The sequence below is a fragment of the Macrobrachium rosenbergii genome, chromosome 16, assembly GCF_040412425.1.
Source record: "Macrobrachium rosenbergii isolate ZJJX-2024 chromosome 16, ASM4041242v1, whole genome shotgun sequence".
NCBI lineage: Eukaryota > Metazoa > Arthropoda > Malacostraca > Decapoda > Palaemonidae > Macrobrachium > Macrobrachium rosenbergii.
In genome coordinates, this window is record NC_089756.1 from 30,646,314 (window position 1) to 30,672,381 (window position 26,068).

General features: G+C 39.2%; 1 protein-coding gene across 13 annotated transcripts in view; it reads right to left on the minus strand.

Moving 5' to 3' along the window:
* Positions 1 to 15,342, minus strand: part of LOC136847258 (uncharacterized) — a 63,064-nt gene extending 47,722 nt beyond the window's left edge. For 12 of the 13 annotated variants that reach the window (XR_010855680.1, XR_010855679.1, XR_010855678.1 and 9 more), the window contains exons 1-2: positions 13,007 to 15,178; positions 11,512 to 11,584 (exon numbers count right to left, since the gene is read on the minus strand). Coding sequence is in view for 9 of the 13 variants with exons in the window: in XM_067118771.1 (XP_066974872.1) it covers positions 11,512 to 11,584; positions 13,007 to 14,745 (1,812 nt within the window). In the remaining 4 variants the exon portion in view is untranslated. Of the gene's footprint in view, positions 1 to 11,511; positions 11,585 to 13,006 lie in introns of all 13 variants that reach the window. The other variant, XM_067118775.1, reaches the window with a different exon arrangement.
* Positions 15,343 to 26,068: the final 10,726 nt, after the last annotated feature.

Genomic DNA, 26,068 nt, shown 5'->3' on the forward strand with positions numbered 1-26,068 from the left:
TCTAGGAAAAGATTAGCCTACTGCGAGGAAATGAACCTCACACAGGCAATCGTCACGGGAAGGATTAAGAAATTCACAATCTCGTGAAAAACATTCACAGTTATATAGTAAAAATATATTGCTATGTAAAATAAACAAGCAAAGACTTTTCTTAACGTTAACACTGATGAGGAACAACGTTCAGGTGTTCGAAAGTCTGTTTATTTTACATAGTAATATATTTGCTATATATTTGTGGATTTTTATTGCAAAAGGTGTGCTTCATTCGCATCGTAGCAGCTGGCTAAAAAAAAAACTAATACTGTGACTCCAATATTAATTAGAATACAGATGATGTCTTGCATATATTGTGGATTTTGCAAACTCGAAGTTTGTCAACCAAATTCTCTGGTCCAATTGTGGCTTTCTTTCCAAGTGTTGCCTACATCTCTCAAAATGTCTGAATTAGCAACTACACAACACACACACACTGGTTCTCCAATAAATCTAGTTTCATGAAAGATAGACCCAGCGTTGCTTAGCCGAGAGAAATCCGATACATACATAACTAATAACAAATATATCCATGCACGAACTCGTGCGCATCTCAATAAGCACTCCTATCGGCCATCATTTGGTCCACTATGTGATCTTTTCATTTTAACGACCAAAATTCTCTTTTCCTTGTTCTTCAGAGTTATAACTTGTTTTGGATAGCTGTCTTATATACCACACTCTGAACATCATGTTCCTATATTTCCAAAACCTGGGGGCAACCTTCTGAATAATGTGGTTATGTCCTAAAACGGACCTGCTTTCAACATTTTTTTTTGCTACATCCATTCACTCTATACCAGTGGTTCTCAACTGGGGAGGCGCGAGCCCTAGGGAAAAATTAAAAATGCTCTAATTATATTCGTCATTCTCTTAACAAGACTCGCTAAGAAGCAGTGTCAAGTATCTAAGTAATTAATTCCCCAGAGAATAAAAACACCCCTTCTCCTCTTTTGTTTTTCATTTTCCTTTAAATCTGGGAGGGAATTTTACTCGGAGATGCAAGGGGGGCATTGGGGGAAGGACCAACTCTTAGAGGGGGCGTTGTAATAAAAAGGTTAAGAATCACTGCTCTATACTTATCTGTGCTAAGTTCTGTGTTATACGCTGCAAGTCCGTAGTACGGTATATGGATCGAAAAAGTCATCAGTGTTCTAGCTCCCTAATCGTTATTGCCACGTAGGTTATAAAGCACAATTTTTCAAAAACTATTCTTGCTTTAATAGGCAGCCAGTGAAACCCATTAGGATATGCGGGACCCCGTCTCTACGGAATTTTTTCATTATCAAAGCCTTGTAACTTCGGTAATCTAGTATCTTGCACAAGCAAGCAAGCGAAAGCATAATTTATAATCTTTTCTTGAAAGCTACGTTTCTTGGATAGGAATGTCCTGTTTTCATAACATTTGGTGTCAGATGTCAAATGAATGCATTCGCGTATACGGCCATTTTATGTCAGATGTCAAATGAATGCATTAACGTACAAGGGTATTTTATGTCATGTCAGATGTCAAATGAATGCATTCACGTATAAGGGCATTTTATGTCAAATGTCAAAAGAATGCATTCATGTATACGGGCATTTACACTGTTGTATTTTCAACCTCAAGAAAGCGAATTTTATACAGATGCCAGTATAAAAAGGACCAAAGCTTATTTGTCGAGGTCTAGTAACAACATAAGATTTTCTCCGAAAGCTAAAATCCAGGGACACTTGCGAGCGAACAAAGCACATAAACTCATGTGGTGAGAAAGAGTAACACGTCATCAGCTCTTGTTCACTAACATCAACACTTTTTTTTTTTGGGGTTTCTCGTTCGGAAACCATACTTTACGCACCAATAAGCACTGAAGAAAGCGCTGGAAGCAAAGTAAGCAACATTTCAAGAACGGCTTTATAAAGCTAACATTTCTCACATCATGTCTCGCCGTTCCGTACGATCAATACGAGAGAGAGAGAGAGAGAGAGAGAGAGAGAGAGAGAATCAGTGTCCTTCTGTGGTTCAAGTCGACAAAGCTTTAAAAATAGAACCCACTAATCTCTTCCTCCCTACGTCGCAAGTTCTTGGTAAAATGCAAGCATTTAACATAACGGGAGACCACACTTAGTCATATAGCGTCGCCAAGAATATTAGTTCAATAAAACACCTTCGATATAAACAAGTAAAAAATGAGCCGAAGTTTCTTCGGCGCAATCGAGTTTTCTGTACAACAGCTACATCGTGTAATCAAGGCCACCGAAAATAGATCTATCTTCCGATGGCCTCGGTATGAGCCGCGGCCCATGAAACTTTGACCACGACTCGGTGGTGGCCTGTCCCATGTCGCTGCCAGACGCACGATTATGGCTAACTTTAACCTTAAATAAAATAAAAACTACTGGGGCTAGAGGGCTGCAATTTGGTATGTTTGATGATTGGAGGGGTGGATGATCAGCATGCAATTTGCAGCCCTCTGCTTCCGGTAGTTTTAAGATCTGAGGCGGACAGAAGTAAAAGTGCGGACGGACAGACAAAGCCGGCACAATAGTTTCCTTTCACAGGAAGAAAAAAAAAAAAATCGTGCGACGACCAAATAGAATTCAAGAACCAAAAATTCCTCGGCTGCCAAATAGCACATTTCATTCAAGAACAGAAGAAGTAATGTTAATTAAACTTGTGTGCTGTAGTATTCGAAACCGTTCCAAGAACACAGCAGGCGGCTCGTTATTGAAGAGCTGCTTCACTCAAGGACTAAGTGCAAGGTAAGCCATCTATTCCATATTAGCTGCAACTGCGGACTGTAAACTTCTCAAGTCTCGTTTCCAACATATTTAATAAACCCATAACTTAAAAAAAAAAATTCTAGAAATATATATATATATATATAAATAAAAGCGAAGCTTTTACTCAACGTGACACGCGGTGCTTCTGCTCCCACTTTTACTTAGATCTATAAACAGTAGGCGAATCTGAACGGTTTGGTGTCGTTTCTACTGCAAGATTATACTTACGTACAGTCTGTAGCTGTTGGGACCACAACAGAACTTCCCGTTATATGGTGCTCAAGAACAGCAAGCGCCGTCATGAATCGATAATTTCGTCATGATCTCTCTCTCTCTCTCTCTCTCTCTCTCTCTCTCTCTCTCTCTCTCTCTCTCTCTCTAGGAAAAATATATCCAACCTCAAAATCAGTGGCACACACACACACATACTCAAATGTTAATTGCAGCGGTAGATAGTTCTATTGAACAAAGACATACGACAAAACACTATGTAATCATGTTCTAGTCAAAGTCGAAATGACCAAACTACTGTAAAAGAAAACAAATATTGTATGAAAATTGGTTACGTTCAATTTCCTCAATGAACTATATACGATAGATAATAAACACTGCAAACAGTACCCATTACTAACCATGAATCAGGACAAGTGATATACGTCAAATTCAACAATTATAAATAATTCTGTTTAGAGAGAGAGAGAGAGAGAGAGAGAGAGAGAGAGAGAGAGAGAGAGAGAGAGAGAGAGAGAGAGAGAGAGAGAGTTCAAGCAGTACAGCTTATGTAAAAAGACATCACTAATTCGAGAACGCATGAGGCCAGCAACTGCCAGTGAGGAGCTGGCTGATCCAATTCCAAGAAAATAGACAATTTGAAAGTAGTGGGACAAGCCAACGAAAGAACCAATGCAGCCATCAAAGCTCACGGTGCCACGCTTGCCACGTGATTGCATAATCAGTAAAACAAACACACGCACACACAGCTTCATTTTTCAGTAGAAAGCAGCACATTTTATTATTATTATTATTAGTCAGTAGATGATGAAACCTCTTCGTGTGGAACAAGCCCACCAAAGGGGCCATTGACTTGAAATTCAAGCTTCCAACGAATATGGTGTTCATTAGGAATGGAGCTTTTTTTTTAATCCTGTGACTGAAGCATATTAATCCTTTCCAAGAGTCAGTCATATATAGAATCGTCGATATTTGGATAGCGGTAAACAGCACATACGTAAACATTGTAGAACTTACTGAAAATTCTAAAACAAAGAACTTCGCGGCAACTACCCTACAAAATTTTCTGACGATAAATAGGTCGTCCGGGCTAAGTGTATACAGCCGTACCTTGCGCATATGGGGTGTTACGACGGTAAATAAGGTCAGGGCCATCAAACCCTGGGATTAAAAACTCAACCTTTGACCTGTTACTTCTTACAAGTGTCTCAGATAAAAACATCAAATCGTAATCGTGGGCACAACTCTGGAGATCAACAGAATTTGCCCCGCATATATGAACGGAATACTCTGCAATTTTTCTTACAGTAATGAATAACAGGCCCAAGACTCAGCTCAATTTAATGCCTCCCGAAAGGATTACAATTCAAGCATAAATTCAGTAGCAAAACTAACAGACTCATAACAAATACCATCAACAGTTTTTACATTATTCACAAAAATTCCGTTGAAAGTATAAATAAACCTAACCATTATGCTACTGGAAAAAAGCGCCGAAAACAACTGGTCGACAAGGTGTTTGTTTTAATGGTACCATTTCCGTTTTAAAAGGCTCGTCGTTCCAGAAACAGTTACAAAAGTTGTTCACGAATGACATCTATTCAAACAAACGTCAGATATAAAATCTTACTGAAAAACCCTCAACGCTTTGTAAAAACTGGCATAATAATAACAACAACAATGGATCAAGGTACAGGTATTCTCAAATATTTTTCCCGGTCGAAAGCATTCATGTTGCGTTGCTCGGACGCAAAAACCTTCACGCGGAGAGAATTCTTGCACAAGTTATCTGTGAAGTGGAACGCTTCAATCGGAAGACTGTGAGCTACAGAAATACAAGTTACGCCCCAGATACCACTGACATACAATGAGCATCGTCCCCATAACCACGCATAACAATGGCGGGATGTAATTGGTAGCTAGCTGGCAGCCAGCGATTTGGGGTTCCCGGCTTAGAAAGACAAGAAAAAAGAAAAGAAGATATTTTCCCAATAAACCACCAACACACGGAAAGGAGAGTTCTAGATAAATCGAAAGGAATACGGAATGGTTCCGTCGACTAGAAGATTCCTGAGCTTAAAGAGAAGTGCATTACATGAGCATTCAATACATTTTCCTATAAGGGCAAATCTAACCAGGTTATTAAAAAACTCATCGATGTGTCAGGAAAAGTGAATGGGAAGAACATATGTTCAGTCTTGGTAAACCACCATCTATTTGCCTATATACTTTGTATTTAAATAGGTTATTTAAAGACAAGCATTTTATACCTAACGTTAATAGCAAACATACGAGGGATAAGCCTATTTTACCGTTACCTCGGCGGTCTTACTGATTTACAAGACATTAACAAATACAGTGCGGTCGTTTTCTACTAACCGCTTGTTTCTACTACAAATTACTAGGTAAACTCAGGGCTGTCCAATATGAAAGCTTGAGCCTAATAACCAAACGATATTCTGGTATCGTCAGTAGAAGTTTTCCTGACAGTGAAGTTTGATTACAAGAGCGCACGCAAACACACGCAACAAAACCACAAATTGTAAGTAATTATCTTGACAGAACATACTCTCTCCTCACCCTTACAAAATTTAACTTCACTTTCAACATCGACTGCATCGCAAGACATTCAGTGGTGCTACTATTCAGTATGATATCTACCGAGCCATTCACGACCTACGCTATGTACCAAACAACCCAATGAAGGCCTATGGCAATCACTTCCTCAACTATATACAAAACTATTTGTCACCCAAGGGTTAGTACTACACACGGCGAAACAGTGATTCACCTACACTGTTTCGTCGTGTTTAGTACTAGCCCCTGGGGGTCAAATGTAGAAAATGGATGGTATATATTATGCTATATAGTAGCATCCATTCAATTCACAAAGTTCAGGTGGCGCGTATATTTAAATGGCCAAGAACTCAAACAGTAACAGAAGGAAATTATCTAAATAACAAATGAAAGGGGTGTGGGGAGGGGGGGGGGGAGAAAAACAAATGAATCAAATTTCCCAACACCTTACTACCCATGACTACAAATAGAATCCCCAAGTAAATACTACAGACATACCTCCAGTCACCTTGTGTAAACAAACACAACCGATGTTGTCAAATGAGAGAGAGAGAGAGAGAGAGAGAGAATTTCAATAATGTTATCATGAAACCACAAAACTCTCGCACGTAATTCCAAACTGAACCTTAATACTGATTAAAGCTAAATTAAAAAAAAAACAAAATCGTAGCTTTCTCCGCCTCTCCCGGAATCCTCCATGATGGCGGGGCAGCAGCAGCAGCAGGCTTAACCACAGCTCCCCACTTTTAGGCTTTGGTTTCGTTCTCCGCTTTCCACTTCCGTCTCTCATTCACTCAAACAATTTTGTTCATTAACTTACTATAACACCAAACTCCACAAAGACGCTGAGCCACAAAACGTGAATCACAGGACTGATAAAGCAATATTTAATAGACGACTGACGTCACCGCCATTAAAATACCAACGAACAGCACTTAGCCTAACAGGCAAGACGCAACTTAGATGGGAGTGGTGTCGCTAATGGTGTGCTGAAACAAATCTTATGCTGCCATGTTCATTTCCGTGTGGAAGAGCCTTGCTTATTTTCATATCCTTTTCTTTGAGGTTTATTATACACACACACACACACATATATATATATATATATATATATATATATATATATATTATATATATATATATATATACACACACACACAGAGGAGAGAGAGAGAGAACATGACAGGAGGTACAGTAAAAGGAATTAAATGGGTTGCAGCTAGGGGCCTAAGGCACGCTGCAAAGAACCTCTCTCATTTGATCTACAGTGCACCGCATGAGGTGCACTGACGGCACTATCCCCCAACGGGGTCAAAAGATAAGGGATAAAAGGTACAGGATCTTGAGATGACTCGTTTGAACATATGGTTGAGGGGAGTTTAAAATATGAAAGACAAACATTGGGCAAAAATATTAGCACATAAGGCTAGAGGATTCGTGGTTTGAGGTGGTTTGGACATGTGGAGAGAAAGGTGAATGGCATGTTAGTAAAAAGTGTGCAATTTGGAAATTTTGGCAGAAGGCGGCGAGGGAGATAAAGCAAGCTAGCTGGGTAGACGAGGTGTTGAATTCAACAGAAGGGCCTTTAAAACCAAGGTCAGGGTGGGCAAGACCACTTGCAAGGGAAGGGGTGGAATCTGTGTAGGAGAAAGGGGATGAAGGGTTTCGACACTTAGGATGTATCTGTGCTACTACATAAAACGGTTAAATAGGGTATACACAATGGCATAACGAAAAGAAATTTGTTATCAAGCCACGCGTTGCAAAGTACTAATCTGCAGAACTGCTGGCAATAACAAAGCAAAAAACCGAAACCGTAGATATGCTGTGAAAGAAATGTAAAACGCTTGAAAACATCAGTCCAGTCGTATGACACAAAACAGAAATGAAGACAAAAGCAAACAACATGACACAGTCTCTCTCTCTCAAGCAGAAACAAAAGCGAGCTGAAACAGGAAGAGCCACGAGAATGCAATGCTTCTGCCCTGATGTCTGGTGAGGCCGAATTCGCCAAATTCCTCTGACGATATCAGCTATGTTTGGCTACAACTACAGGACTCATCTCGTCACTCTTGGGGCACTGTGCGACCAGTTTTCCCCAGTGCTACTTCGAGCAGACGACAAGAAATGGAGGAAGTTTCACTGGACGTTTGTTTGTGAAATTTCAAACCATTTTGTTTACAGCAAATGAGCGCAATAACAACCGTATATTCTACCTCCAACATCAAAAGCTTATATCGGAACCAAGGATACTTTTTTTTAACTCTTTACTGAAAGGATTAAACCTGCGCTATTTACAATTACAATATTTACAATTTGGTTACAGTATACATCAACAGTGTACATGGGCATTTCTTTACATGAGCATAATCCCTCTAACCTGACAATGTACACATCTTGCTTTAGTTACTGGCTGCTCAAAAACAGTAGTTAATACAATCTTCTGTGAACATTTTATTTATTCTGAAATAACTGAAACGTAGCCCCGACACTTATATACAGAAGTAAGAAACAGGTTTAAGGCTTCACCTCAAGAAACTGCAGATCTTAACGAAAACAAAGGACACCAAAATAAACAAACACAAAATCTTTCATCACCGCCACAGCCACCATTCTCCACTTGCCTGTCATTCCCTGACTGGACCTTGACATTCCCAAGATCGAGCCTATTTAAAAGAAGTTATCCTTCCGAAATTCGATAAAGGAAAACGATAATCAATGGAATGGGATATAGAGCTTAGGCCAAAGGCCAAGCATTGGGACATATGAGGTCATTCAGAGCTGGAAAAGAAAATGAGAGTTGGTAGATCTGGAAGGTGTAACAGGAGGAAAACCTCACAGTTGCACATTGAAAAAATTGTTAGGAGAGGGCGGACAGCAAGAGGGAAGAAAGATAATATGAATGGAGGTACAGTAAAAGGAATGAAACCTTTCGCAATGCCTACAGTGCACCCCGTGAGATGCACTGACGGCACTAGCCCCCATTCGGGGTAAACGATAATCAATGGCGTCTAAAGGTTATGAAAGTTCTTAACCTGTCCTTGTCTCACTGAAGGTTAACTGTGAAACTTTCAAGAGGAGTGTCTGTGATACCTTTTGCGACACCTGGATCTTTTATTCCGGCCTAAACTTGGTTTGCTTAAGCCGGGTGGTGACCACATAACCAATGTTCCCACACCTTCAGCTGTGCCACAACCTTCTACATCTGGCTCGAATTCTCTTGCTGGAGGGTACACTGAAATACACTTTCATCTGCCCGTTAATTTGATTTTTGGTCTTTTCAACACATCACATGATTATATATATATATATATTATATATATATATATATATATATATATATATATATATATATATATATATATATATATATATATATATATATATATATATATGTGTGTGTGTGTGTGTGTGTGTGTGTGTGTGTGCGCGCGGTGAGTGAGAGATTCTCTATCCTAAAAATAGTTGTATTTATTGTTATCCGACAATCAATGTACTTCTGTAGTTATTCCTTTGTCAGTAATTGGCCATAAAAATTTTTCATTTCTTGCAATTGTAGAATTCTTTCTTTTCATTTCCTTTTTTTCTCTTTACATTCACTAATTCTACGTTTTTAAAAAGTTGCTATGCAGGTTCTAGGCCTTACAGCTCGTTCCATAAGAAGGTTTATTTACTTCGAATAACAATTACTGGAGGGCCACCTGTACACCAGAGTCCAAACCACTGGGGTCCCAACCTACCGTATCATTTCCTCTAAGAAAAAAAAATGATCCAAATATAATTCCAGGAAGCGAAAACCCATTACAACACACTACAGTGACCTGGTAAAAGAGTCAAGCCCTACAAACGCAGTTATGATGATGCCATGATCATCACCACCGCCGCCTTTGTGTTCTGAAAAGGTCATAGTATGATCTCACGCAGGCTTCACAGAAAAACGTTTATGCCCATCAACAAAACGGAGTATAGTTTGTGGCAATTGTCGAGCCTTTTTTCTTTCTAGTTAAATGTAAACGAAGAAAAAGAAAAAATCTACTGAACGATATCAAAAGTTGTAGGATCGTGTATGAACCAAGTTTATGCCCATCAACAAAACGAAGTATAGTTTTTGGCAATTGTCGAGCCTTTCTTTCTAATCAAATGAAAACGAGGAAAAAGAAAAAGGCTACTGAACGATATAAAAAGTTGTAGGATCGTGTATGAACCAACTTAGTTACATAAGTAATAGCCTATCTTTTACGACACTATCCTTCTACAGTGTAAAAAAAAAACAGATGACCTGCAATCGTACAATACAACCCAATAACAACTCAGAAGTATCTCGTAATCAGTAGTATCTCGTATCCAGACTACTGTAGGTATCTCCTTACTTTACTTTTGTAATCGATACTGGCGAGTTATATTTAGGCAACGAACGAATCAACTGCACACAAATTCTACTTCCTCGATATTAGGCCCTTCCATTCCAACCCATCTTCTCGCCGTTTCCACATTTTGGCCAACACTTTTCATGTTTTCGAATTATACATAATTTTCCGTGGAATGGAATATATATAGAGTTTAGGCCAAAGGCCAAGCGCTGGGGCCTATGAGGTCATTCAGCGCTGAAAAGAAAATTGAGAGTGAAAGGTTACAGAGGTGCAACAGGAGGAAAACCTCGCAGTTGCACCATGAAATAATCGTTAGGAGAGGCTGGATAGCACGGTGGAAAAATGAGAATATGAATGGAGGTACAGTAAAAGGAACGAAAGAGGTTGCAGCCAGGGGCCAAAGGGACGCTGCAAAAAACCTTTAGTAATGCCTACAGTGCACCCCGTGAGGTGCACTGACGGCACTAACCCCCTACGGGGTACACGATTCTATCAATCGCCATTCTCTTCACGTAACAATATCACCTCAAAAATAACCCCTTCCATCTTTTCATCCATACAAACCTGCATGAACCACATCCTCTCTCCCACAATTACAATCACCTGCTTTCCATTTTTTCATAACCTTCCTGCTAATGACATTCTGTTTGAACTTTCTTCGCTTGCATGTGCACGCAAAAACCTTTCTCATTCTCCGAACCCAGCCAGGCACGCATTCAGTAATTGTCTCTTTCTCTCTCATTCTGTTTCATCCCTCAGTCCATATATTCTTTATATATATATATATATATATATATATATATATATATATATATATATATTATATATATATATATATATATATATATGTATGTATGTATACACGTGTGTTTTTATTTTAAATAATGAAAAATTAAAAACGTGATGATTATAATGAACAAGAGTTACAGCCACGAAACGAAAATTGAAACACTGAGAGTGTTAAGTGCTGTGACAATGTCTTGGTAATAAGACGAATAATTTACCATATCCAGTGTTTCAATTTTCTTTCATTAGTGTAACTTTCTTCATATATATATATATATATATATATATATATATATATATATATATATATATATATATATATATATATATATATATATAATATATAATATAATTATAATATATATTATATATACAATTATATACACACACACACTACATATATATATATATATATATATATATATATATATATATATATATATATATATATATATATATACATATACATCATACGTGTACACACCAGGCAGTATCTGAAACGGGGTCTGTATCGAAGGAGTGACATGTCATAAGAGTGACATAACGAAGTGACAAAGTAACCAAAAATTATAACAATGATTGAATGATTAAGATTTTATTTTAAAAACTAGAACCACTGAACTGTTAACATATTCTAAATATTGGCTGGGTGGTTGTCACTCCTTTGAAATGTATATTTGGGGTTTCATTCCTTTATGTCACTCCTATATATATGTCGCCACTCCGAACCGCATCTGCTTGAAATACTTACATATTCTTTGACGTTTTTCGTCTTCACAGCCTTGTAGGAATAGTAGGCTGGGAACAGCGTTCCGAACACTAATCTGTTGGGATGAGAAGATTATTTATTAATACTTAATTATACTCTGACATAGGTAGTAAAGTTCATTACACTATATGAAAGTAGGCTATATACAATGAAAATCGCCACCATCAAAAGTATAGTTCTTGCAACGGTTCGTTCAAATCCTTGTTATATCATTTTTTTTCACTACTGGTATTGATAGCATCACATCAAAAGACACGATCTCAAAATAGGGGTTACTGTTGCCTGGGACAGAACGATCACATTACGATAAGGAAAGTTAATCCGACTTGTTATTAGCATATAAAAATGATAAAAAAAATTAGGTATAAAAAAAACCCCTAATACTTAAGTCACACACGTATATAATCTGTATGTAAATACACGCAAACAAACACGCCTTTTATCACACACAACCACAGGCGAAGAAATAACACGCTGGGTGTGGGTCCCGACCGGTTTCGACTTTCCTTCTAAACCACTGACAAAGGCCTGAAGTAAACTCTGAACCGTCAGGACATAAAACCCAGTGTTATTTCTTCACCTGTGGTTCTGAGTGATTATATATATATATATAGTATATATATATATATATATATATATATATATATATATATACAGTATATATATATATATATATATATATATATATATATATATATATATATATATATATATATGAGTATGGTGTGTTTGGCTCATTGTTATAATACACAGATAACAACATGCTGACAAAATACATGGTAAATATAGCATATAAATACGACTGTTAGATAACTCAGCCATAAACACGATTACTGAGAGTAGCCAAAAATCCATACACAAGTTTTTCAAATGGTATAGGTGGATGAATATGCCGTTTTTGGTTCTGCATTAAACTATGCACGCTAACAAGTCTAGATTAGCGTGGTATCTGAAATCCTGAGAAGTTTTAGACTAAACACACCTTTCTCATAGAGCACCGTTTTTCCTAAGGGACTTTATTATGACTAGAAACCAAATTTGTCACCACACGCGACATACTGACAAATAAACACTTGGAAGAAAGATTAATTCCTTTATATGTTACAATACACCATAAAGGTAACATTAAAATAAAGAATGGTTTAAAAAAAACTGAAAAGATAGTTCAGGTAGTTCCAAACTGTGTAAAAATTTCACTGGAACTAACTTCAATTAAAAAAATAAGACGTTGTTCACTGGAACTAACTTTAAAAAAAATATAAGACGTTTGTAAACAAATCACAAAACACTCGAACCATCATGCATCGACCAAAAGCACACAATGGTAAATAAATTGATTAGTGTCAAAGCGTTACTAAGTAAGCCCAATCCTTTTTTTTGCACATTCGCAATGCAAGTCATTCCTACCGAGGGATCGGAGGAGGGGGAGGAGGACCGAGAAACGCTTCTCTTCCTCCTCCTCCTCTTCCCGTCTTACCTGAAGGCCGTGTAGAGCATAATGGCAGTATTTGGGAGGACAAGGGCAGCTACCACCACCACCACTGTTAGGTTGGTCAGGGTGACTCGAATTCTTAATCGTGACGAGACCAGAACGTCTTCGTAGAGGTGGGCAACGGTAACCATGGAGTCGGTCCGCTGTATTCCTGGTGTTACGCGTTTATCCGTCTGTCGTTCTTCGTATTCGACCTGGGTGACATCTTCCTCGCTCAGCTGGTCTAAAGGCGGAGGCGCTGCGACTCCAGGGGCTCGAGGATGTTCCTGAAGACGTGACATGCGTGGAGGGCGTGATACCCCCGGGTCGGAAGCAGAATGGGCGAGACGTCTGGCGCGACCCCTCATCACTACTGTAGGCTGGACTTCTATAGAGGGCTCCGAACCTAGTTCAGAAATAGAGGATTCATCAAAGCTGCTAAAATAATCGAAGTTCTCTTGGCCGTCGGTCATGGTATCCTGGATATGAGACGACGAGTCGTTAGGATAACCCACGCTACCAATCGAAGGTCTCTGCATAAGGGCGCGGTCTCCCTGCAACTCTCTTATATCTTCAGTGGCATCTGATTGATAAGCCTCAGAGTCTGATTCTTCGTCTATTAGCCGTATCCTTAAATTACCCAGAGTTTTAGCACCCACTTGGGATGAAGCTGTTCGATGTGGCGTCTGGGGTAATACATGGGGGTGTGGGGGGCCCTGCGACGACGGGGACACCATTTCACCACGAGATGTCTCCAGGTACGACCCAGAGTGCTGAGTAAGAGGGTCCTGCTGCTTCCGGACGGGCGACATTACCCTCCCATGTTGTGGGCCCACTAAATGGGCACCCCTAGACCCTGGGATGGTTCGCTGGGGTGACATGGGACGCGAGGGTGACATGGGACGCGGGGGTGACATGGGTCGGGATGGCGACATGGGACGCGGGGGTGACATTGGTCGAGTGGGTGACATTGGTCGAGTGGGCGACAGAGGTCGACCGTATTCCATGGGAGTGCCACTTGAACCTCGTCGAGGGGGCGACACAGACACGTCTTGGAACGCCGAAGGGTCATTCAGACCTGACGTACGACCAGCAGCAAACTGATGATAACGAGGCGCATGCTGAAGTGGTATCATATGACCAGGTCGGCACTGGGATACTTCGGGTGAGTGCTTTTGATAAAACGACTGAGAATCGGCTGCGAGAACCTGATTAGAAGGCAATGACTGAGAGAGAGACGCCTTTTGCCTCACTACGTCAGGACGTTCAATTGGTCCAGAACGAGATAATTCGGTGACTGCAGGAGATGCTGGGAGTAAAGGGTCCATGGCTACAGATTCACTGATAATTTTTGTTATTTTACGAGTCTGTTCCAAGGGGAAAGGGTTGCCTGAAGAATGAGTGGGGGGAGGCATGACCGGTTCGAACTGCAGATGGACTGTGGTCACTGGAGATACCGACTGGCCAATATTTGTCGTAGGCGTGGCAGGAGGCTTCGGTGCTTGGCGTTTCACGCCAGTTCTACGGTGGAAGAGGTCTTTGCCGAGAGGCGTTGTGGGCCTCCTGGGTCTCACACCGACACCGGACAGTGAATCCGCAGACGATTGCGAGTGTCGCGACCGACCGCCTCCCGGCTGTATCTCGCCCGAGCTCAAGTTGGAATAACTCCCAGCGTCGGAATCTCCATCGTATTCACTGTCACTCTTGCAACTCGCGAAAGAATCTCGACGGTCCATTCCATACATCTACCTAGAACAACTAAAGACACTAAAGACGCCCCCCTCTTTTCTTTTGTCAACACAAACCCCACACAGCAGCTTGGAAGAAGAAGAAGATTGTCACACCAACATGACGCAGCCAATTCCTATGGGAGAAGAGGGATGAGAAGAACGGATGAACGGTGAAGGGATGACAAGGTGTGGTGTGGTGTGCCCACGGGCAAAGCCACAGTGCCACTAAAACACTCGGGGAAGGGTGCACCATGGGGCTGGCCAACACGCTCACCTCAAATAGCTTCGCCGCCGCTCCCTGGCATGAGGGGGTTCTTAGTTATCTGTCTCCCCCCAACGCTACACACACTCTCTCTCTCTCCTTATATACAAACACAAACATATAAAGTTCAAAAGTTTTGAAAACATCGCATCAGGAACCTTTCTCCCGGTCCAGATAAAGCGCACTGAAAATACGGGATAAGATTCAATCTTCAGCATCGCGAAAATGAGAAAATGAACTTTAATGGGTTTTTAATATTAGCAATAGAGTCACAGGCAAAGAGAGTGGCACAAATAAAACATCTTGGCACAGCACCGAGCCTCAACCCCAGCTGACGTCGTTCAAGTACCTACAATAAGAGGGTCCCCTCACCAAGGCATTTGCTCTCTCTCTCTCTCTCTCTCTCTCTCTCTCTCTCTCTCTCTCTCTCTCTCAAAGAAACTACGACTCCTTAGCAACGTTTACATAAGATTGAGGTATGAACAGAACAAGAGTGCAAGAGTACCTTGTGCAAAATCCACTAAATCACCCGCACTCGCGCTGATATATTAAAACATTGAAAGGAGATATGAGAAAATTCATATAACAAAACACACATATCATATATATATACATACCCACACATCTTTTTTTTCTTTTGGATACAATAACAAAAAATTATGAGGCTGAAGGAACCCCGCCCCCCCAACCCCCGCCCCCGCATTTATATTTCTCGACTCCACGTTACATGGTATTATTACGTTAAATTAGGCTCATGAGGAGAACAAGTCGACAGACAGCTGCTCTTCTTCCTCTTCCTCCTCCTCCTCCTCCTCCTCCTTGCTGTTTGCCTACACAAGCAAGAAACGTTATTGTTTTCTTTTGCGTTTTCCAAGTCAACACAATTTTATTTTTTTATAATTCAAGAGCCAAGTCTATGGTTTTGCTGAGAGAGAGAGAGAGAGAGAATTTTCTGAACCCCGTCCTGGTCAAGAGGACGTCAATTCGTAAACCAAATATGCAATATTTACAAATCTGGACACCTAAAAGTTGTGGTGCATAAGAGGTAAATTTTCTTATGAACATGTATCCGACATCGGAGATCGAAGGCCTCTGAGCGGAACTAGAAAGCCCTTTGGCATCTGCCTCACAATAGGAAGCCAAAGATCGGAACAAAGAAAGCTCTTTGCTCTCCCCCTAACAACAATGTTAAAATGTCCTACGCGTCTCGTGCGCGCACGCAACACACAAAGATTACGTATATACTGCTTATTGGGTAACTGCAGTACTTAAGTTATTACATAAATTCCTGCATCAAGAACTGTGTCCTGTCTTTTACCACACACACACACACACACACACACACACACACACACACACACACAACCGAGACCCAAAACACAAGTTACAGATCACTTTTTTCTCTACAGCACCTTTAAAACAGCCATTTTTCAATTTTGGTCCTAACCTAAGATAGACATTTTCCAGTTCACCTGGCTGCTATCTGATAGTTGTTTTTCCTGACACACTGTTTCCGTTTATTGGCATGACGTGATTTGTTGAAGACGTTTCTATGAGTCCAACAAATTAAGCAGACTGGGTGAGGGGGCGTGGGAAATAGAGTGGTTCGCCAAGTCCTCTTAGTACTTGTGTCAGACCTGTTCTGTGGCCCGAACTGGCTGACGAATGACACGTAACACTTCTACCAATGGTGAGCTAACTCTAAACGAAAATTTTATTTATATATATATATATATATATATATATATATATATATATATATATATATATATATATTTACAGTATATATATATATATATATATATATATATATATATATATATATATATATATACCTTTATTTAATTTAAATGTAATCACAAAGATAAAGCATTATATATATCAAACGGACAATTTACAATTAGGTGTAAATGAAACAACGTTGTAGTTTTTACATTTTCATTAAAAGGTTACATCATACTGACACCCAACAGTATTTTCATTAATGTAAGAACTAACTGTGTTACTCTAAAGAAAAATCTAGAAGTCTCCACTAAGGATAGTTTAAAAAAGAGAGTAATTCCAGTTCGTTACTCACAGGAATTCGAGGAACTTCATAAAATTGCAACTGATCTCTAGATTGACCATTATGTGACTAGGATCTTTCCTAGACAGTGACCCCCACGGGTTAAATTTAACCCGGTATGTATCCACCTTCAAGGCGTGCTTAGAACAAGCCCGTTGGGAATGACCGTCAAAACATAAACAAAAGACTGTAAACATCATAAAGATAATGACCCCCACAAAGTAAGTTCCAGATAACGACCTCCGAACTTTGCTGTGGGGTCACCATCTAGGAAAGATCCGAAAGGTCCAATGACTATAACATCGTGGAAAAGACGACGGTCTCTGAGACGGCCGGTGGCACAAATTATTCAATTAACTCGTCTTTCATATCAGTGATGGGGGATAGTGTTGAGGACGGCTAGCAAGAAAGGGGAGGAAGGTGGAGGCGACCCGAAGGCCAAAAACTGACGGGGGATGTATACCACCAGTCTGCCGCCATCGTCGAAAAATATGGTAATTCGGATCTGAATGGCATTAGGGTGAGACATTTGGCGGAGATAAAATCACTCTTAATAGCAGGTAATATTTTTATGGATGAATATTTCAACTCCTGACCAAACAATCAAAATTGACTGCTAACAAGAGCACAGATCTTATTAGGTAGAATAATCTGGTAATAAATAATCAACCTTTCTAAGCACTTTATAGCATCGCAATTATATATCCAAGAGGTTCACAAAATACTGGTGTGAGGGGAAAAACAAATGAGGCCAGCTCGAAAATATCTGACAGTTCCCCTTAAACTACAATATAAATACAAAAAATTGCTACACAAGTGACCAGTGAACACTGAATTATCAACAGAGTTATCAACACGAAATCCGCGAAGAGTGGAAGAAATGGCGGAGTGAAGTTGGGACACAGTGGAAATGAATCCATCTGAAAGAAAAGAAAAAGAACTTATTTGGTCTGACTTTATATATAAACAAAAGCTGGACAATGCGCACAACACGGAACACAGACGTGGTTGATACAAATTCACACACACATCATCACATTTAAGAAAACGGGAGGCACAGACCAAGACAGAACAGGGAAGAAAAAATGGTACGCCACAGGGATAAACGATGTTTACGAAATTGAGATTATCTGAGTTATATGTTGATAAAATTAAATACGGCAGTAAGCCAAAGCTAAAAAAAAAAAAAAAAAAAAAAAAAAAAAAATTACTGTAGACATAGCAAGTAAAAGTTTGGGAACACCAAAGATAAAAAAAAAATTTAAGAAACTTACTGTAGACATAAGTAAAGGTTTGGGAACATACCCAGCCTTGACTCATACAAATTTCCAGAACACTATATACACTGTAAACATCACACCGACCAGGGTAATAAGACAACGAAGATATTCATAAGGAATAACCGAGGACAACAGTGTACCGTGCCAAGGATGGAAAACACCTTTGCAACAGCTTTATTAATATTCCTTCATAAATAATTAGTTTCTCTTGGAAGTGGATGGATTTACAGATAAGACTGACTCCTGAGCAGAAACACACTGCGCCATGCACCTGCATTTCTAACACACCAGCTTCATGGTTATCAAGTGCTACTGACTAACACTTCTGCCATCCTGTTGAACAGAACATTCCCCTTCCCCCTCCTCCATCACAAGTCTCAATCATACATCCCTGTCACCAACCAATTCCTTCCCATTTTCTGTAGGCGACCAAAACACACTTAAACATCGGCTCGCCATTTAACGTAAGCTACCCTTCTCATGGAATATTTTTTCAATCATCTTATCTATAGGAAATTTAGCGAGTATTTTCACATAGTTCCTATCTTTCCCAACCCATAATCATTTTTCATTGAGAGAAGGTTTTACAACCCTAGCATAAACTCCTTATGTTCCTCATTCGATGGGTTGGTATCGTTCTCAGCTAGCACTCAGCTGGGACCGCGTTCGATTCTCCGACCGGCCATGTGAAGAATTAGAGAAATTTATTTCTGGTGACAGAAATTCATTTCTCGTAATAATGTGGTTCGGATTCCACAATAAGCTGTAGGTCTCGTTGCTAGGTAACCAATTGGTTCTTGCCCACGTAAAATAAGTCTAATCCTTCGGGCCAGCCCTAGGAGAGCCGTTAATCAGCTCAGTGGTCTGGTTAAACTAAGGTATTAACTTATAAACTCCTTAGATAATCTTCATGTTAAACGTTTCATAAGCTCCAGCTAGTATTAATGCTTCGCCTACCTTGTTCTTCACATCTCTTATTCAGTCCCAAATACCTATACGAGTCAATCACTTCCTTCCATTCGCTCAGAGTTTCACTGCTCCATCTTCCTGGCTTCTATTTACAACTGTACCATTCATGCGTCACCTCTCTCTCTCTCTCTCTCTCTCTATACTTCCACTTTGTTCACTTTGGTTTTATGTACAGCCCTCCACAGGGATGAATCCCTTTCTGGCGAGCCCTTGTACGTTTTCAAAATAAGGGGCTTCTTATATTTTATAATTGTCTCTCAGTGTTTTCTCGTCAGTATCGTAGCTCCTGCAGACCAGGAGAGTCTTTAGTTCTTTTTTAAATTTGCTTTCTTCTTGTATGATCGCTCCAGGCGGTCTTTTGTTGTATAATCTTGGTGCGCAATGTACAAATGCTCTCTGGCCTGACTTACAATTGGTCCTAGGTTCAAATAGGCTATATGCTTCACTTGCATGTCTGATTACAATATTCATTTCAGGTCTAGAGAAGCTTAAGTAGTTTCTCAGACTCGCTCTACTCTTGCATTCTCTCTCTCTCTCTCTCTCTCTCCAACAATGTGTCCTCTTTGCGCGCACATCTCTTATCCCACAAACTTGCAATTACAGTATATATCTTATGGTCTCTTTGACGTCTCCCATTAAACAATATATTTAAACGCTGAGCAACCACACAGACGAAACGCTCAATTGTCTTACATTCGACCAGTCCATCCACTCTCCCACGAACAGTCTCACACCGGTTATACAGTAATCTTTTACAGGATGCCCTAGCCCAGTTCCCAACCAGGGGGGAATTCCCCCATAGGGGGGAATTTTAGAGTGGGGGGGGAGGAAATTGTGACCATGGATTTATAGTACTACTGTATATGCATATTATCTGGAATGCACCTTTTATGCAGACAATTTTGGAAAGGGGAGGGGATGGCATTCCGACATATGGTGAAAGGGCGCATGGGCCAAAAAGGTTGAGAAATCACTGCTCAGAGCAGAGCCCGTGCCAAAAAACAGGGCTGGCCTAATCTAACACTAACAGTAATCAGAAAAAAAAAAAAAAAACTTTGGATCTTAACAAAAAACATCACCAATATCCTCCAACACACAAAACACACACGTATATATATATATATATATATATATATATATATATATATATATATACATATATATATATATATATATATATATATATATATATAATATATATATATATATAATATATAATATATATGTAATTCTATAAGTTTTAATGTTTCACCAGTTTCAACCACGTCACACAAAGTATTTCTACTTACCCTCATAGCTGTCGATTTAATTAAAAAGTTAGACTTACACATCCTTGTTCTTGCCTAAACCAGACTTGGCTCTTCTATCGAACCTATTTTCAACTAAGTCATTCAACACATCTCCCTAGATACGAGTATAATGCGTATTACCAGAGCCATAAAATTCCCCTATTGTATTTTATGAACTTTCCCTTTGCTGAACAAAGGTTTTCGTCTGGTCTACAGTATCTATCTGAAACCATTTTCTTGTAAGAGAAGCATCTCACACCCGAGCCATCTATTCTGTGGCTTTGTACTCAATGTATTGTACTGCTACCTCCGTAATCATCCCACCAGTCCATTCTTCAATTGTCTGATACCTTCCTTTACACCCGCATCAGTTATTTCCATAGTCATTGTCAGATTTACAGCAATCGCTTTAGATCCTGCTCATTCAACTATGAGCATATTTTGAAACCCAAATTCAACAACACTTGTAAGTACTCCACCAAAGTATGGCAATATCATCTCCAGACAGCATTTCTCAATTTTATTCCAAGATCCACTTTCTCACTTGCTCCGAACACCTACTTCTCCCTGAAACTTTTCCTTCCACTCTCATATAAACATTTTAACGTCTTCCAACGTTCTTTCTCTCTCTATCATGCTTCATCTCTCCTATCCTCCCTCTATTTCTACATACTAGTCTCTTGTAATAATAATAATAATAATAATAATAATAATAATAATAATAATAATAATAATAATAATAAAACTATTACAACAGCAAAAAAACCTACAACACGTAAGAATTATATATTTGGATGAAGGACAATCAAGCACTGGATCGATACCACATTTCACGGACAGTGTGAATGCAGTGCATATATTTAGACATCACACCTACTACTGAGTTTCGCGTAATTCCAAGAGCAACCCAAAGCGTAGGTTTTATCTCTCAAGAAGGCAAACAATACAGACTTGTCGTAGAAGAAAAACAAAATACACGTGACCGCGGAGTCCTTGGAGCTAGAGAGTTACGGGTTCACTTTAAATGGTAAATAAATGCTTTCATCATAAAACAACCAATCCACTGCAGCAATCTTAACATGTCAAATGTCAGGCAGGACTACCCATGAACGCAAGCAATGCGTGACTTTTAAATAGTTCAATTACAAGAACATAAGCGAATACAATTGCTAAGTTGTCCCACCACAATTTCCCGAGATGTAACCGAGTTCAGAGACCTTTCCCTGAAAAAAGCGGGACGCCGCATCTTAAAAACTAACCATGGAATTCTCTTGAAAATAATCTCATTGTTTCCCACACCGAATTAGCTGTAAAGATACTAATCTAACCTAACCTAACCCAACCTAACTAACCTATGGGCGGCGCAAAAAAAAAAAAAAAAAAAAAAAAACGGGCCTGGTGCAATACTAGTATACATCTCAGGAATTTGCAGGCTTAAGGCGCCAAAGTTCAAAACTATTATTTACTTTTTCACAGAAGCATTGCATACCAACACGAGGAACAGACATTATGATAAACTGTATGTGTATATTCAACTCCAGAAAAGTGCACACAACAAGTACGGCAGAGAAAACCTTCGCACTAGAAATGGAGACAAAGACTTGACTTATCATGCTCAGAGCCACCCATCACGGAAAAGCACTATTCGTAAAGGGATAGACTTCGCTCCGCTTAATCAAAGATTGACGTTTCTTGCAAATCTTAACTGACAATCTTAATACAGTACCATGAACAGACATGAAAAGACCAGAGCATTTGGAGAACATATCACGTACTTTTCTCTTCCTCTCCGAGTAAAGAAAAAAAAATACAAGTAAAAAGATTCCTTAGCAAAATGAAGCATCACACTCCACCCAGACTCCACTAAAGGTGGACTAAAACACCAGAGCTTTTGACTTGCTACGATCTGGCCCCGATAATGAAGTTGAAGTTTCATCAACTCTGTTATTTCAAGGATTATATGAAAGTTGACTCAAACGGTCAGAAACCTTGAACCTAGAAAATTGGATTTGGCGAGCATCGCACATAAACAAGCAGAGAGAGAGAGAGAGAGAGAGAGAGAGAGGGGGGGATTGAAGACACTCTTAACAAGTATCAATTGGAGCAATACTCAGGCTGGAGTTAGGAGAAGGGGGAATGGTGTTTTTCACGTTGGAACCGAGCGTGGTTTGGCCCTTGTTGCCAGCTGAATAGCTCGGCTCAAAAGGATGCCTAAAGCACCACGTGTACAAAATGAGCCCAGTGCCTCACGAGAAGCAATTAGAAGTATCCTGTGATCTCTTCATTACTTTCGTCTCTCGCTCATCTCCCAGGTAAACAAACAAGAAGACGAAACAAGTGAAAAATGCGCCGAAGTTTCTTCGGCGCAATCGAGTTTTCTGTACGGATGTTACAGCGCACGATCAAGGCCACCGAAGATGGATCTATCTTTCGGTGGTCTCGGTATAATGCCGTATGAGCCACGGCCCATGAAACGTTCAGCAACGGCCCGGTGGTGGCCTATCCTATATCGTTGCCAGAAGCACGATTATGGCTAACTTTAACCTTAAAATCAAAATACTGAGGCTAGAGGGCCGCAATTTGGTCTGTTTGGTGACTGGAGGGTGGATGATCAACATACCAATTTGCAGCCCTCTAGCCTCAGTAGTTTTTAAGATCTGGGGACGGACAGAAAAACGCGGAGAGAATAAAGTGCGGACGGACAGACCAAGCCGACACAATAGTTTTCTTTTACAGAAAACTAAAAAGGTGATATTAGCCTTACTACTTATAAACAATGTGCCAAAGGACTATCTTCACGCCTAGAACTTGTCGAGAATTCGATCAAATTCAAATTTCATCGTCATTTACTCTAAAAGAGGAAACAAATCTGGATTAGGAATTTTTTCCCTTTCATAATTATTACCAAAACCATAACTAAAGTCAAACCATTATTCTGATGGAAATCTATGGTACAATATAACTCGCGTAAATGGACTATACTGAGGAAAAAAGAAATTAATCCCGTGGTGATTGCTAAACTGAAGCGGTTTCTCTCTCTCTCTCTCTCTCTCTCTCTCTCTCTCTCTCTCTCTCTCTCTCTCTCTCTCTCTCTCTCTCTCCAGAAGGAAAGGAGGTGCCGCAGAGTGAGTGGTCCCATGGAACTCTAGTTCCCAGTAATTAAAGCAAACGTGTAAACTGTCAGTTTCGAGGGATTATGCTTATGTAAAGAAATGCCTATGTACTGTATACTGTGTCACTAGCGAACCCAAAAAATTTTATGGGAGGGGGGGCACCAATTTTCATATATATATATATATATATATATATATATATATATATATATATATATATATATATATATATATATATATATATTTGTATTATTTTATATTCATTTATGTTTTCTGGGTATTTTTTCTAAAAATATATTTTTTTATTTTTTCCCCATTTTTATATTTCTCGTTTATGTTATTATTATTATTATCTAAATCTACAATATTATTATTCTGTAATTATTTTTCATGGGGGGGCACGTACCCAGGTGCCTCCCCCCCTGCCCACTCCAGGGTCCGCTAGTGTACTGTGTTGATGTATACTATAACCATATTGTAAATATTGTAATTGTAAATAATGTCTCTACAACAGACAGATAATTCACTCAAGGTCAAGTATTGAGTATAATCACAATAATTGCAACTGAAATGGGAACTTCAGAAGTTTAAGCGAAGGTGCAATGCATTACTTCCATAATTCTATTCTCTTCGCATTCTAATACACTTTGATCTACTAATTACTTAATTAATTTTTTTAATAAGTGAGAACTTCTTTCTGTATATCCCTTTGCTCTCTTACTTCTTCCTAATATGCTCATAATAATAATAATAATACACACACACAATTAATAATATGTATAATAATAATAATAAAAACAAACATGAAGTTTTGCAACAAATCTACGGGAATGTCACCAACAATTTCACTGTTGGGCTGCCAAGTCCAAACTAGCTTTTTCCAAAGAAACTTCCGAATTCGTGATGTTCTCCGTATTCATAACAGGCACACCTGAACATGACTATCATTATCCTACAGAGAATGGGTCATCTAGCAGGATTAAGATCTTGAGTTGTTTGGACAGTTGCAAAAATTCGAGCAATTCTATCGTCATTGGCCTCATTCTACTGTGTCACTTCTAGGCTCGGCGAAAAGGCAGGAGTGGAAAAAGTAGTTCAAATTAACAAAACATAGGAGGAGCCAGAAATGAGGCAGGCAATAATAATAATACACACACAATAATAATAATAATAATAATAATAATAATAATAATAATAATAATAATAATAATAATAATAATAATAATAATAATAAATAAATAAATAAAAACAAAAATAAAAAAAGAAAGACTGGGGATTTAAAGATATTATCAAAATGGGCCAACAATGCCATTAACAGAACAGAATTATCGTTATGTAAGAAATTAAAGGAGAAGAAAACAGATACACAAAACTCACCTGGAGATGCTTCCTAAGCAAAAGTCAAACCAAGGCAAAACCCTCGGAGCAAAGGTGCATATCGCTATACAGTAATAGACTTTCTTACACCGACGCTCTTCAAAACCACTATGGTATGGAGGACAGGATAGGAAACTAGGCTATAGTTTTTACGCCAAAGGCCAAGCGCTGGGACCTATGAGGCCATTCAGCGCTGGAAGGGAAATTGAGAGTCAGTAGGTTTGAAAGGTGTAGCAGGAGGAAAACCTCAAAGCAGTTGCACTAAGAAATAATTGTTAGGAGTATCAGGTATAATAAGAGCAATAATGAGCGGCGTGACAACGTTGCACCTCAACAGCAGGTTAACATAACCTAACCTAACCTAACCATGAGCTGGAGTTATTGAAGATGGGTCAATACAATATTTTCCGGCGGCACTCCTAAATCATAATTATACAAATGAGGGGAGACGGAACCTCCACTTAGAGAGCAATTTCGTCTAAAACAGAAAGAGCCGCGGAAGCTTCTCATTTCAAGACATCCAAACAATATTCCGAAAATGACTGAATAACAGATCTGAAGAAGTGTGGAACTGATAGCATCATGTCTTGATATACAGAAAGCCTTATAAATAATAACTAGATCTTCGGTAACATGAAAAATGGATTTCAAAATTGAATTTTGTAAAGACCGAGCGTCGTGAAATATTCATAATCATTAAGCACAGTGCTCCAATGCAAAGAGAATCATGGTGTGAAAATAACGGAAGGTAAGCCTTTGTTAAGTTCAACTTGAGTCTTCACTCATTGTCGGTGCACTCGAGATTTCAGTTACATATGGCTAGAAGGCTTCATTTGGCATTCAGTGAAAATAATTAATACGAGAGTAGCATCAGCTGTACACTGTAATTCTTAATTTTATTTTCCTTACTAACAAGAATGGCACTAGTATATAATAAACAACAAAAGTCTCTAAACACAACACGTTGGAGCGAGAAACATGAT